General features: G+C 50.4%; 1 protein-coding gene across 2 annotated transcripts in view; it reads right to left on the bottom strand.

Annotated features, from left to right (window-relative positions):
* DYNC2H1 (dynein cytoplasmic 2 heavy chain 1) overlaps positions 1-16,082 on the bottom strand; it is a 1,763,151-nt gene that overhangs the window by 907,368 nt on the left and 839,701 nt on the right. For both annotated transcript variants that reach the window (XM_078657019.1, XM_078657020.1), the window contains exon 46: positions 15,555-15,657. In XM_078657019.1, the coding sequence (XP_078513145.1) occupies positions 15,555-15,657 (103 nt within the window). The remainder of the gene's footprint in view (positions 1-15,554; positions 15,658-16,082) is intronic.

Genomic DNA, 16,082 nt, shown 5'->3' with positions numbered 1-16,082 from the left:
AATGTAAGATATACATCTACTTTCAGAGGCACAAAGTGCATCCCTCGGTCCACACTCCGGCTGCGATTGTTGTAGGTGTGTGTTAGACCTGGTGCCATTCGTGTGAGTCTCCCTTCCATTTTTCACTGTTTTTGATATGTTTTGCTGGTTTAGATGCTTTGGGCACTGTGCCACTGCTATTCAGTGCCACAGTGCAAGTGCTCCCTATGGTAAATTAATGTATTGATTAGAGACTCCATGATTAGCTTATTTGATTTACCTGTCAGGTACGGTGCACCATGCGTGCCCAGGGCCTGTAAATCAAATGCTGCTGGTGGGCTTGCAGCACTGATTGTGCCACCCACAGAAGCAGCTTGTAAAGTGTGTCTCAGGCCTGCCACCGCAGAGCCTGTGTGCAGTCTAGTACTGCCTTGTTGACTTGGTAAGTGCACCCACTTACCAGTCCATAAACCTTCCCTTTTCTACATATCAGACACTCCTAAGGTAGGCCCAAGTTCAGGGTGCATTGTATGTAAAAGGTAGGTCATGCCCTGATATGTGTGGCATGACCTGATGGTGAATTACAGCCTATTTTGTTTTTCACTATTGCAAGGCTACCCGTCCCCATAGGCTAGAAGGGTCAGTTTGATTATAGCCTTTTATAATCCTAACTGACCCAGGGGACATGGTAGAAAATCACATTTAATATGCTTGAACTCAGAATGATAAAATACATCTTTTTATAAAGTTTTAACATTCTGTGTTTGAAAATACCACTTTTAGAAATTAGGTATTTTCTTACCTAACCATCCAGCCTGCCCCTGCTAGCTTGTGTATTGCATGTCTGTTTTGTGAGTGACAGGGGCTGGGGAGGATCCAGGAGACAGGGTGAGTCAGCACAGGGCTGAATAGACCTATCTGCATTTAGAGTGGTGGGAGGAGTAGCACTGAATAGGGCTGTGTCTGCCTTCCACAATGCTGGCTCCACCTCCTGTGGTTGTCTGAAAACCTTGGCCCACCCTGACAAAGGAAAGAAGAAGTCCTGTAAACAAAGTGCTCCAGGATTGCACAGAACTGGTTTGGACTAGGTACAGGACCCTCTCCCTTCAGAGGACAAAGGGTTTTGCAGTATAAATACTGGGGCCCAGGCCCCAGGACTTTAGATTACTTCTGGAAGTACGAGTTACTTACCTTCAGTAACGATGTATCTGGTAGAGACTATTCTAGCCGCAGATTCCTTCACGTAGAATTATTCCCAGGCGCGAGATTAGATCCGGAAACTTTTTTGCCACAGCATCCATGCATGCCGGGGCGACATCACGCGACTCCACCCAGGCGTTGTCCGCGCACGTGACGTCAGCGAGGTCACATAAGATCCGGCTCGCCAACGTCAGTTTTCTTCGGAGAACTTTTCCGCACCACAACGCGGAATCACCAGATAAAAAACTGTGGAAGCATGGGAACAGTGTGTGAAGGACAGAAAATTTGGAAAGAAGCGGTGACTAACAACACCACACAGAATAGTGGCAACATCTTAGAACCCAAAGACAGGAAAGAAGAAAGAGCAAGCAGAGCCCTGCGCAGCCACCCTGTCAGCTCATAGACAGCCTCTCACTCCAGTCCTCCAGAGGCAAGGAACATAGGTAAAATGATGGTACCCGTTGGAAACCTACCACCCCCATCCAAAGAAGGGGACCAGTCCCAAGACAGACAGGGACAACAACCCTACAAGCCACCCAAAAAAGAGGGCAACCACCCACAAGAAACAAGGCAATACATGGTCAGATGACCCTTAACCAGGGGATAGCACTGGAAGGAAGGGAGGGGAGGGAAGGGAAGGACAGGGATAGAAAGCAATCTCCCCCAACCTGGAGAAGCCAGAGCAGCAAGGCACTGGCACCGGAACCCCATCCTCCAAGAATCAAGGAGGAATGAACCGCCCCCAGACAGAGCCAGCCTTCAAGAACAAGGAAGGCACTCACAGGAGACACGGACCCCACCGGGAGGCGAGTACGAAGACCAAGCCAAGGGTCCTCGCAGAATAGGGGAGGAAGGGCAGGCCGTGAAGGAATCTACGGCTAGAATCGTCTCTACCAGATACATCATTACCGAAGGGAAGTAACTCGTATATCTGATAGAGACTACTAGACCCAGATTCCTTCATGTAGAATAGATACCCTATCAATACCCCCTGGGAAGGAGGGTCTGCGAAAGAACCCCACCAGCCAATACAGAACAGAGGGCCTCCCAGGGGACCAGAGCTGTGGACCAGGAAGAACCTCGTCCCTGCCAGGCAAGGGAAACCCCCACAAGCAGAACCCTACCGACCCCAATGAGATGTATAAGGGAAAAGAAGGCTAAAGAGGCTCCTACACTCACAGCAGAGGAGGCAAGGGCGGAGATGCCGAAGCATCTCACTCCCCCACAAGGCAACATAACATCCGCCCAAGACAGGAAAAGCAGAAGAAGATGCCTAGAGGGCCCAAGGAAACGAGGGCAATGAAGGGGAACCCACTCCAGATGGAGAGCAGCCTGCCAGCCAGAACAGCGCAGGCAGTCAAGCTGCCAGAAGCAAGAAGAAGAAGAACAGCCCGAGTCCCCAGGAAGGCCGAGTAGGCGGCACCTGGCAAGTGAGAACACAAGAGCGTCCCAAACCTCAGGACATGAGCAGGGAAAGGAGGAAATGCCCGGGCACACCACTACGAGTGGCCGCGCAGGATTGAGTGCTGTCAGAGTGACAGTCTGATGACAGAGTAAAAATGCCAAGAGCAGGCAGAATATATGTGGGAGAGGACCAACTTTTGTGTGGCATTCCCTCAGATTGTTGTCTTCCTATGCTGAACACAAATTTTAGCTGGCCCTAGTACTCGGCGCACTTTACCCATGCCAACAAGATGTAAAGTGCTTGTGCTCCTCATTATGAGGGTCCATATGTAACATGGCATACACCTAATTATAACATTTAATTTGCTTACAAGTCCCTAGTATATGGTCCTACATGTACTTAGGGACTGTTAGTAAAATGCTACAAGTGGACTACAACAGCAATGTTAAACATGTCTTCAGGTCTACCCCTGCAGACTGTGTGCAGTTTTAAACTTCCATTTCAACCTAGCTAAATAAACATTTTTCCGAGCATAAACCTTTCTATTTAATACTTATAAGTCACCAGTAAGGTGGACCCTAAATGCCAATAGGTCAGGGTGCATTGTATTCAAAAGATAGTAGATGTATATTTTACATTTTACGTGTCCTGAAAGCAAAAAACCTTCAACAGATTTTTTTCACTGAGGCAAAGGCAGGCCCTCCGATCGGAAAATGCTGGGTTACATTATAACAATTTATAATACTTAACTTCAGTTTGGGAGTAGCCACAAATTTGTTTCATGGACTCATTTGAATAGTAATTTGAAATCCAAACAAATGGTAAAGTCAGATTTTATATTACTATTTTAAAAATTACACTTTTCGAAAGTTGTCATTTCTCAGCCTATGCCAAGATATGCCTTTCTGCCAGTGTTTCTGATCACCTAATTTATAATGGTTCTCCTGTGGTGTTATGTGTATTGCTACCAGAAAGTAGACAAATGTCTTGAGTGCGGAGAGGTGTTTTTCTTCCTCAAGCAGGATTGCCTGGGGGTTTTGTAAGCCCCTTCCTGAGCTTCAAACAGTACATACCCTGGCACTGGCGAACAAGTTACTTACCTTCGGTAACGATATATCTGTAAGAAACAGTAGTTAGTATTAGATTCCTTACCTTAGATTCCTTACCTTAGAATATCCCCAGGCGTCAGTCTGGATCCGGAAACTTTTGCGTAGCAGTACCCCTGCGCGTCGGTAGGCGTCGTCTGCAGGCGTCCCCTGCGGCTCCGCGTCGTCGGCGTCGTGCGCCGTGATGACGTCGCTGGAGTATATAGACGCCGCCTCCGCGCGCTGACGTCAGTTCTTTGCACACAGCTTTTCCGCGCCAGAACACGCAGAGCCATGTGAGAACTAACACTGGTGCCACTTGAAACTAGGGCCCTGAAAGGGATGTCCTTAACCCTAGGTATCAGTTCGCAGAACGGGGAGGACGGGTGGGGCGGTAAGGAATCTAATACTAACTACTGTTTCTTACAGATATATCGTTACCGAAGGTAAGTAACTTGTTCATCTGAAAGAAACAGGTTAGTATTAGAGTCCTTACCTTAGAATAGATACCCCAGCAATACCAACCCCGGTGGTGGGTCTGCGAACCAATACAAACCTACACCAGAAAGTCCTGGAGGACCGAACGGCCAAAGAAGCCATCCCTCCGGACTTGACTGTCCAGGCAGTAGTGCCTCGCAAAGGTGTGTAGCGAGGCCCACGTAGCCGCCTGGCAAATGTCCTGCAAAGGGACTCCCCGGCCCAGGACAGTAGTAGCCGCCGTGGCCAGAGTGGAATGGGCCCTCAGCCCAACAGGAGGCTCCTTCCGAGCCAAAGAGTAGCATGCTTTGATGCACAGGACGACCCACCGAGAGATGGTTCGTTTCTGTACCGCCCTTCCCTTCTTCTCACCCACGTAGCCAACAAACAGTTGGTCATCCACCCGGAACTGGCGTGTGCGATCCATATAAAATGAAAGGGCACGTTTTGGGTCCAGACGATGGAGCCGCTCTTCATCCTTTGAAGGATGCGGAGGCGGGAAGAAGGAGGGTAAGGTGATGGACTGCCCGATGTGAAAAGCAGAAACTACTTTGGGCAGGAAAGAAGGCCTAGTCCTAAGAACCACCTTGTCAGGATGGACGGACAAGAAGGGAGGTTTAACAGAAAGAGCCTGGAGCTCACTCACTCTCCTGGCAGAGGTGATGGCAACCAGGAAGGCCGTCTTTAAAGTGAGAAGACGGAGAGGACAGGAATGAAGCGGCTCAAAGGGAGCGCACATCAAGAATGTCAGAACCAGGTTCAAGTCCCACTGAGGCATCACGAACGGAACAGGAGGATACATGTGCGTGATGCCTTTCAAGAATCTCAGTACAATAGGGGACTTGAATAAAGATGGCTGATCAGGTAGCCTTAAGAAGGCGGAAAGGGCAGAAAGGTAGCCCTTGATAGTGCCCAGAGCAGAGCCCTGCTGGGCAAGAGAAAGAAGGAAGAGGAGAACCTCGGAAAGAGGGGCAGAAAGGGGATCCACAGCCTTTGCTGTGCACCATGCCACAAATCTGTTCCACCGGCAGGCGTATACCGACTTTGTGGAGGGACGCCTGGCTGCCAGAATCACATCACAGACTTCAGGAGGCAAGTCGAATGGCCTCAACTGTCGCCGCTCAATCTCCACGCATGGAGGTGTAGGCTGGACAGGTTCGGGTGGAGGACCGTCCCCTGCTGCTGCGACAGAAGGTCCTCCTGAAGGGGCAGGCGGATCGAGGGACCGACTGACATGCTGAGTAGCTCGGGATACCAGTATCTTCGAGCCCAGTCCGGAGCCACAAGGATAACTTGGGCCCGGTCGCTCCTGATCTTCTTCAGCACTCTGGGCAGAAGTGGTATAGGCGGAAAGGCGTACAACAGACCGCAACTCCACTCGCGCCGAAAGGCGTCGCCGAGCGAGTGCCGTCTTGGAAACTCCAACGCGCAGAACTGATGACATTGCGCGTTCTCTTCTGTGGCGAATAGATCTAACCAAGGCTCTCCCCATTGCCGAAAGAGGCCGTTCGACACGTCAGAGTTCAGACGCCATTCATGATCCACCTAGCACCGACGGCTGAGCTCGTCCGCCCTGGCGTTCAGAGAACCTGCCAGGTGTCGAACCGTCAGAGTCACGCCCTGACGTTCCAGCCATTGCCAGAGGCGCAGAGCCTCCTGGCAAAGGGTCCACGACCCCACACCGCCCTGTTTGTTGCAGTACCACATGGCGGTGGTGTTGTCCGTGAACACCTGCACTACACTCCATTTGACAAAGGGGAGGAATGCCTTCAGTGCTAGGCGAATCGCCCGCAGCTCCAACATGTTGATATGGAGCCGGGACTCCGCCGGAGACCAGATGCCTCTGATCTCCGCCTCTCCCAAGTGGCCTCCCCAGCCCTGGAGGGACGCGTCCGTCACAACTACGTGCTCCGGTTGGGGAAGGGAGAGGGATCTGCCTCTGACCCAATCGCGGTCCGTAAGCCACCACTGCAACTGTCTCGCAGTGCCCTCCGAGATCAGGACATGGTTGGATAGGTTGCCCTGATGCTGGGCCCACTGAAACTTCAGGTCCCACTGCAGAGCCCGCATCCGCCACCTGGCGTGATGCACCAGTAGGATGCAGGAGGCCATCAGCCCCAGAAGCCGCAGCGTCAACCTGACCGAAACCCGGGATAACGGCTGAAAGATGGGAATCAGAGCCTGAATATCCCGGACCCGCCGTTCCGGAGGATAAACCCGAAACTGCGCCGAGTCGAGAACCGCTCCGATGAAAAGGAGCTTTTGAGAGGGACACAGGTGTGATTTCGGCACATTGATGGAAAACCCCAGCTCGTGCAGGAGGTCTGCCGTCATCTGAAGGTGGTGGACGACTGTTTGGGGCGAGCCCGCCTTCAACAACCAGTCGTCGAGGTAGGGGAAGACTGAAACCCCTAACCGGCGCAGATGAGCTGCGACCACCGCCATCACTTTCGTGAACACCCGTGGGGCGCTGGTAAGGCCGAACGGGAGCACGATAAACTGAAAGTGCTCCTGGCCTACCGTGAACCGCAGGTAACGCCGGTGGGCCGGCAGGACGGGGATGTGAAAATATGCATCCTGCAAGTCCAACGCTACCATCCAGTCTTGTGGGTCTAGAGCAGCCAAGACCTGAGCCAAAGTCAACATCTTGAACTTCTCCTTCCGGAGGAAGCCGTTGACGTTCCGTAGGTCCAAGATAGGACGGAGGCCTCCTTTGTCCTTCTTGGGCACCAGAAAGTAGTGGGAGTAGCAACCACACCCTACTTCTGGCCCAGGAACGCGCTCGATGGCCCCCTTGGCCAAGAGGGCCGTAACTTCCTCCCGCAGAAGTGTCAAGTGGTCCCCCGACACACGGTGGTTCTGCGGTGGCATGGCTGGAGGAGTGGACTCGAAGGGGAGGGAGTAGCCCCTTCGGACGAGCTGCAGCACCCACCTGTCCGATGTAATCGCGCGCCAGCGGGAGTGGTGATGGCGAACCCTGCCACCCACTGGCGTCACGTGAGCCCGAAAGCTCGGACTAGGAAGATTTGGAGGCTGCTGCGGGGGGAGGTGTGGACTGACCTCGCCGCTGCCCCCTACCGCCACCACGGCGGAATCCACGGCCACCACCGCGCTGGGGAGCGCTCTGCGGCGCGTGGCTGGCAGCACGTGTGGGACCGCCCCTTCCTTGGCCACGAAAGGGGCGAAACGAACCCGTTTGCTGGCGCTGGGTCGAAAGACCCAAGGACTTGGCCGTGACCCTGGAGTCCTTGAAGCGCTCAAGCGCGTTGTCCGCCTTGTCACCGAACAGGCGACCGCCATCAAATGGCATGTCCATGAGGGCATTCTGGACATCCGGCGAGAAGTTGGCGGATCGCAGCCAAGCATGGCGACGAATCGCCACCGTCGTGGACATAGCCCGTCCCAGCGAGTCGGTCGTGTCAAGACCACACCTGATCGAATACCTCGCCGCGTCCCGGCCTTCAACCAAGGCCTGGTTGAGCTTGTCCCGCACCTCCTGCGGGCATTGCGGCAGACACTCCGCGACCGTATCCCACAGAGAGTGGGTGTAGCGGCCCAAGAGGCACGCGGTATTGCAAGACCGCAGTCCAGCGCTCAAAGACGAAAAGACCTTCTTGCCAAATTGGTCATATCGCTTCGATTCCCGATCGGGCGGGGCCGACGGGAATGCGGACTGGGAAGTGGAGGCCTGGATCACCAGACTCTCCGGGGAGGGATGGGTGGAGAGGAAGGCAGGGTCGTCCGAACACGGACGGTGACGCCTGGCAACGTTCCGGTCAACCGGTGCACCGGAAGCGGGCCTGGACCAGGTGCCCAAAAGGACATCCGTCAGGGCCTCATTAAACGGCAGCAGAGGCTCCTGAGGGCATGACTGCGGTTTAAACACTTCGGTGAGAATGTTAGGTTTCACCTTAGCGACGGGGAGCTCAAGGCGCAAGGCCTTGGCAGCCCTCATCAGGACTACCGAATAGGCAGCCCCCGCCTCCGACGCCACAGGGGAAGGCGAGACAAACCCAGGGTTGGGCGACTCGTCCAGACCACTGGCATCACCTAAGTCACCTACCCAGTCCACGTCATACTGGCAGGCCCGTGACAAAGGGTCCTCAGACCCCTCCCAACCCTCACCATACTCGTCCTCATCGCCGTAGTCCGGGTCGACGATATAGACCGGCTCCTCTGAGCCAATGGGCCCCAACGGCGCCGGACTCGTAGGAGGAGGGAATTTATTAATGAGACCCTTCAAAAATCTTAAAACTACAGGAGATTTGAAAAGAGACGGCTGGTCCGGCAAACATAGAAACGCAGACAAAGCCGAGAGATAACCCTTGAGTGTGGCAACAGCAAGTCCTTGCTGCGCCAAAAAGAGAGCAAACTGGAGAACATCAGATAAATGGGCTTTCAAAGGGTCAATAGATTTCTCTCCACACCAGGTGACAAATCTAGACCATCTATATGAATAGATGGACTTAGTGGAGTCACGTCTAGCTGAAAGAATGACATCCACCACATCTTGTGGGAGAGAAAAGGAATTCAGGTTGCCCCGTTCAATCTCCAAGCATGAAGGTGTAATGTCTGGAGGTGGGGGTGTAGAACCAGCCCCTTCATCTGAGAGAGGAGGTCTGCCCTGTGAGGGAGACGGAGCGGCGGGTGAGAGGAGAGGTGGAGAAGATCTGTATACCACACCCTCCTTGGCCAATCCGGGGCGACCAATATGACTTGGGCCCGGTCTTGGCGAATCTTCCTCAGAACCCGAGGAATCAAAGGTATGGGAGGAAACGCGTAAAGGAGTTGTCTTCCCCAACTCAACTGAAACGCGTCCCCCAAGGCTCCTTGCATCGGATACTGGAGACTGCAGAATGACAGGCAGTGAGCATTCTCGCGAGTGGCGAACAGGTCCACCTGAGGAGTCCCCCACGTCCGAAAGACGTGACAAACCACCTCCGGGTGAAGCCTCCACTCGTGGTCGGCTGAAAACTGCAGACTGAGACTGTCTGCACGCACGTTCAGAACTTTGGCCAGATGATTTGCCATAAGACAAATCTGATGGTCCTGAACCCAGGACCAGAGACGCAGAGCCTCTCTGCAGAGACACTGCAACCCCACTCCTCCCTGCTTGTTGATATACCACATTGCGGTCGTGTTGTCCGTCAGGACTTGGACCGACCGACCGCGAAGGGAAGGGAGGAAGGCCTTCAGCGCCAAACGTATCGCCCGCAATTCCAGAAGGTTGATATGAAGCAACCTTTCCTCTGGAGACCAAAGACCCTTGACCTCCAGGTCCCCCAGATGAGCACCCCACCCTAGAGTGGATGCATCCGTTATTACTGTGGCCACCGGAGGAGGCAGCTGAAAAGGCTTCCCCTGAGACAGGTTGCCTTCCACGCCCCACCAAGACAGATCCGCCGCAGCTTCTCTGGAGATCCTCACTGACTCCCTGAGATCTCCGTTGTGTCGATACCACTGCCTGCGGAGGCACCACTGGAGCGCCCTCATGTGCCAGCGTGCATGGTTGACCAACAGAATGCAGGAAGCCATCAGACCGAGCAGACGAAGGACCTTCAGGACTGGAATGACCGCTCCATTGTAAAATAAAGGAATAATTTCCTGTATGTCGCGAATCCTTTGAGGAGGAGGTAATGCACGACATACAGTTGTGTCCAGTACAGCACCTATGAACAGGATGCGCTGGGAGGGCACCAGGTGAGACTTGGGTACATTTATCAAAAAACCCAACCTTTACAACAACTGGGTTGTCTCTTACAGATGTTGGAGCACTCTCTCTGACGACTCTGCTTTGATCAGCCAGTCGTCCAAATAGGAGAATACTGGAATCCCCGACCTTCTGAGATGTGCTGCCACCACCGCCATCACCTTGGTAAAGACTCGAGGCGCAGTAGTAATTCCAAAAGGAAGGACCGCAAACTGATAGTGTTGCGATCCCACCGTAAAACGGAGATACTTCCTGTGCGACTTCAGGATTCGGATGTGAAAGTACGCATCCTGCAAGTCGAGCGACACCATCCAGTCTTCTTCCAGCAGCGCTTGAATAACCTGAGCAAGGGTGAGCATCTTGAATTTCTCTTGTTTTAGATAGAGATTCAAGATCCTGAGATCCAGGATTGGATGAAGTCTGCCATCCTTCTTGGGAATCAGGAAATACCGGGAGTAGCATCCCAGACCCCTTTCCTGCTCTGGGACCACCTCTATCGCACCCTTTCTTAATAGAGTCTGAACCTCCTCCTGCAGGAGTAACAGGTGTTCCTCCGTGCAAAAACCTTGGCAAGGAGGGTAATTGGGAGGGAATTCCCAAAAGGGAAGGGCATACCCATTTTCTACAAGATTGAGAACCCAAAGATCTGATGTAACCGATTCCTAATCCCGTAGAAAATGGGTATGCCGACCCCCCACCGGACCCACATGATCCTGAATGGCGTATCTAGGGCTGCTTTTCTGTGGCTGGAGGGTTGGAGGAGGTGGAGAAGGTGGAGGAGGAAGAGGCCTGACGTCCACGAGGACGCGCTCTTTGCTTTCCCCTGTAAGATCTGTACATGGAATTTTGCTGCTGCTGTTGTTGTTGCTGCTGCTGACCTTGTCGGTAATTCCGAAAGGAAGAGCGACCAAAACCCCTGAATCTCCTGGCCGAAGAACCTCTGATCTGGAGACCTAAAGATTTAGCAGTCGCCCTACTGTCTTTAAATCTCTCCAAGGCCGCATCAGCTTTTTTTCCAAAGAGACCAGATCCATCAAACGGCAGATCCAGCAAAGCCGCCTGAACATCTGCCGAAAAGTCTGAGGATTTCAGCCAAGCTGATCTTCTAGTGGCAACCGCAGTGCCCATGATACGTGCCACCGAGTCCGCAGTGTCCAGACCACTCTGTATCACTTGGCGAGCCGCAGCCTGTGCATCTGATATTACCTCCTCAAAATGCTTCCTGTTGGCATCAGGAATCTTAGGAGCTAAAGTACGCATATTATCCATAAGGCCATGCACATACCTCCCAATTAGGCAAGTGGCATTAGTTGACTTCAACGCCATACTTGCAGAGGAGAAGGTCTTTTTAGTCACCTGATCCTGTTTCTTTGCCTCTTTATCACCGGGGACCTGAGGAAAGGCACTCACATTCTTTTTGGGACAGGCTTCTTGTATGACTAGACTCTCTGGTGATGGATGAGACGTCAAAAAAGCAGGGTCTTCAGGTGCAACCCTGTACCTTCTCGCTACACTCTTGGATACTGCAGGAGCTGACAGTGTTTTTTTCCACACCTCCAAAATGGGTTCCGTTAAGGCATCATTAAACGAAAGCAATGGCTCTACCACAGAGTTAGGCGAATGCAAAACTTCTGTAAGAAGATTGGACTTAAACTCCACTGTTGGCAATGTCAATAGCAGAAGTTCCGCCGCCTTCCTCATCACTACATGTTAAGGCTGGACGTCCTTAGAAGGTGTATCAGAGCCTGATGGCAACTCCCACTCTGGAGAGAAATCCAGGCTACCAGCGTCAGCCAGTTCCTCAAAACAGTCCTCCTCCAGTTCACCTTCCTTCATATCAGGATGTGACTCTATATACCTTTGCTCTTCCAAAAGGCGTTGTGCTTCCCTTCTGGACCTCTCCTTTACACGCCTCGCAGCTGGATCCACCAACAGCTCCGACGGAGCCGGGATCGACATCGGTACCGAATCCGATGGCCCAGTGGGATGCCCTCGAGGCCGATATGGAGCGGGCGACGCCGGAAACGGCATCGACGACCTCGGCGTAGCCGGACATTGCCATGGCGGCGTCGGAGCCGGCATATAGGGCATGAATGGAGCAGGAGGATAGGAGTGAGGGACTCCTAAACTGAAGGCCAGAGGACCCATGGGACCCGAAGGTGCACCAGAGGGGTACCACGCCCTTGAAAAGACGCCATACATAGCGTTCAAAAACGTCGATGGGTCCTGGCCTGGGGCTGGAAAGGGTGGCTGGAAACCTTAGGCTGGTCTTGTGGAGGGTTCGGATTCGGCTCTTCGACAGGCGCAGAATCCACATCCACCTGAACCTCTTCCTCATCTCGGGCCGGGGACGGCGCCGGAGACGGATTCGAAGCTGGAGTCGGCGACTGTACCCGCGACTCCAAAGGCGAGGCCTCACCTTCAGGATCCGAGACATCCAGCGTAACCACCTTAGAACGTACCTTCTTCGGTGACCTCGACCTCGAGCCCGACTCCTTACCGGAACGACGTCGGGACTCATGCTGCTTCTTCTTATGCTTCCTTCTCGACTTCGAAGCATGGTCTGAAGCGGACCTCGAAGACGACTCCTCTCGAGATCCGGATCTTGACTTCGACCTCGACCTCGCCCTTCGAGAACGAGACCTCGAAGATTTTCCTTTCCCAGCCTTCAGCTTCGCTACCAGAAGTTTGGTCTCTCTTTCCCTCAGGGCCTTCGGGTTCATCTTCCGACAAGATGAAAATCCATCCACATCGTGATCGGAGCTCAAACACCAAATGCAGTCCTCGTGCGGGTCAGTTATGAACATCATTTTCCCGCACTCCCTGCAGGGCTTGAAGCCGGTCTTCTTTGTCGACATTGTGAAAAGACAAGAAACAAAGAAGCAGAAAGCGGTAACAATAAGGCAACAAAGAACCAGTTGGCTACTGAGATTCCCGAAACCGTTAGCGTAGACGACGCAGAAAAAAGGGAACTGATGTCATAACGCCGGCGTGGGCCTATTATAGGCGTCGGTGACGTCAGCGGAGTCGCGTGCGATGCCGTGTCTCTGTGACGTCCAAGTCCACGTCGGCGCGAGGCTACGAAAAGAATTTCCGAATGTTGCTGACGCAAGGGGATATTCACAAGGTGAGGAATCCACTGGCAGATGTATCTATCAGAAACATTCTTTCTCGCAGCAGAAAATCTCATGGAGAAATGGTCCGGCGAAAAGTATCTAGCCAAGGAAGCACTTTCTCTGGGTGTGAAAATCGAATTTTCCTGCTCCAACGTTTCCTGCCGAAAAGGCAATGGCTCCACTATGACCTGGTCCAGCAGCTATCAGATGATGTGGGGGGCTCTTCAGACAAAGCCTGCTGCCTTGACCCGCTGAGGATATTTGACTTCCATTCCAGAGTGGGGACATGAGGCGTAGAAGTACACTGCCCCTTCAAGAAGGAGCGAGTAACTGCACCTATCCCATTGCAGGTGTCCAGCTATCTAACCAATACAAAGGGTCCATAGACCCTAGAAACATCAGTTACATTTTTTCACACCTTAACACACATACAGTTAATTGAACTGCTAATGTTTTACCATTAAAGCACCCTTCTTTACTGTGTATGGCAATCTGGTTCTCCTATTCATTTACAGTTTTTGAAAATATAAATATTGTAAAAAATTGTGTAAACTCGCTTTTTGTGAGTGAAAACCAACAAAAATATAAATAACTCCTCCTGTAGCCTTTGTAAGTGTGCACTTTGCGGACAATTTTCTAAGTATCCAAATGTACTACAGGAGTTTCCTGTCTCCCAGATAGTCAGTCAAAGCTCATGATCATCTTCTGGAGAAACGGCACAGTCTGGCCCAAAGTGGGCGGCCCACGGGACAAGTACAGAAGAGTCTGCAGGGCTGCGAGGAAGACTGGAGCAAATATTAGAGAACAGAATGACAGAGGACATTGACAATCCTGTTTAGAGATTAGTGGAGTTTGAGCACCTGCTTCAGACTGTGCTACAGCAGAGCCTCACATGTCCACAGCGGAACTTTGAGGCAAACGGAAGAAAGAGTAATATGTGTACAGTGAGCCAATCACCACAATGAAACATTGTCATGTAATGCAGAAAACTAAAAAAAGACTAAGACAAATATTAGGGGAAAAAGATTGAGTACACTGCATTATTGCAAACACAAGATTTTATAGAGAAAGTGTTGGCAGGTGCTGGCACCTCAAAATACAAGATTACATTAAAACAGTATCAGATTACAAGAGCCTAATATAGTTAACATATGAAAACCGTAGTCCATACAGATACTCTAATCTCCCTGTGTGCAATGTACTAACCATCTACTCAAAGCATCTATTAAATACACATTAGTTACCCAGCAGGCCTTTAATTGTGCATAATTTCTCATCTTAAAGTTACGGCTAGAGTTAAGAGACCACCTCTGCAAATAATCTAGGTCAGGGAAAAGAGAGGTTTGAAATGAACACATCACTATATATTTCCCTCACAGACCATCATATTTTTATCATAAGACATAGTTCATATACATTTCATTAAACATCCAAAGATGCAACAGTGACAACTCAAATCATCTCAATATTTTGTTTTATCAACATATTTCATTTTCTTTTTTCATCTAATTGTTTATATTTTTATATTCTGCCAAAAAACTTAATTTTTTTTAATTATTGTTTTTGTTATATTTTCTAATAAAAAACACAATAATGTATTGTTCTGGATTTGGCAACTCACAAATATATTTCTTTTACGGCTGTGATTATTCACAATCCCCAAAAATATAGAACCAATTCTAAGATAAATGCATACAAACAAATTCCCCTGGTTAAGAATAAATACATACAATTAAACTACAATCACACCAGTTCATACAGTCTCACACCAACTACACTCATACAATATCTGTACACAGTTGAGTAATTTCTGTCTAGAGAGAACTCCTGACCGCATCGGAGTCTCGATGTGAACACGAGACTGAGCACTAGGTCGACACGTGTTTCGGTGGGTTAAAGATGTAAAGACCACCTTCCTCAGGACCTTTCCAGATATCTAGCAATCAATTCCCAGGGGACATAGTGCCGGGAAGACAGTATGTGTTCAGCCTAATACTGTAGATCCAAACAGTATGGATCCACCAACATGAGTCTCATCAGACCTCCAAAGATAGTTTATCAAAGTCCCAAAAATTATTTTGTGAAGTCATCATCTACACTAATTGAAATTGCATGTATTGCCGAAATAAAGAAATATGATGATGGAAAGATTTCTTCTTAGGTTACAGATCGCCACATCAGAATATCAACAGGTAGGCTGATATACACATTTAGGTCGTAGGTATGACTCCTTTGCTATTCGGGTTGTATTTAGCTTTATCCTTTTCAATCCGAAACGTTTTTGTGTTGATACCTGCTCATTCCTTTAAGCGCACTGCTGTGTCGACCGCCCCATGACACCACATAAAACACCATACATCTTAAAGTTACTCAGTAACACCAAATAAAATACGTCTGTTTGTCCTTTACACAGTGGATTAGTTTCCAAATTAATTGCAATAAAAAATGTTCATAGCGCAGAAAACAATGCGTGCCTTTAACTAACCTTTAAATAAGATGGAGGAAATCATTCAGATAGCAAACTGAAGCCATCCTGTGAACTGGGCCTTCTTCAAGACTGTGTAAAGCACTACATGACTTACCTCCGGTGAGATCATATCTGAACAGGCCAAGAACCCACTGGGTTAGAACACACGGTGTGAAGAGATAATGGCTGTAGTCGTCCACGGTGAATTTTGCTCGCACCTATAAAAGGAGAAAACCCCAAGTAAACTTTACTTCGCCTAGTAATAATTTAAAGTGTTATTGCAGCCTTAAATGTTATCTCTAATATAAACCTTCAACTCTGTAAAGAACAAATTGCACTCTTACAATGAGGGAGAGCGACACCATGACCCAGGGTGATGAAGTAGTAACCCAAGACAATACCCTTAAATATAAATGGCGCTGCTAAAGCCCTGCTCCTTGGTTTCTAGCTATAACAAGAACATGCGAGGAACTTGGGGTAACAAGACAAAGAATCTTCAGGTGAAACACGGAATTCACCAGATCCACTGTTACAACAGTTAAGTACCATTTTCGGTCTAATGGATATTACCTTAGCCTTAGATTATCTTTGAAAGAATTCCCTGCCAATGCTTAATAGTTTGGAAGGAGGGGCCTCTGTTGGC

Source organism: Lissotriton helveticus, chromosome 8 (assembly GCF_964261635.1).
Source record: "Lissotriton helveticus chromosome 8, aLisHel1.1, whole genome shotgun sequence".
Classification (NCBI taxonomy): domain Eukaryota; kingdom Metazoa; phylum Chordata; class Amphibia; order Caudata; family Salamandridae; genus Lissotriton; species Lissotriton helveticus.
Note: the sequence above shows the minus strand (reverse complement) of the source record. Positions and strands in the feature narration are given on the sequence as shown.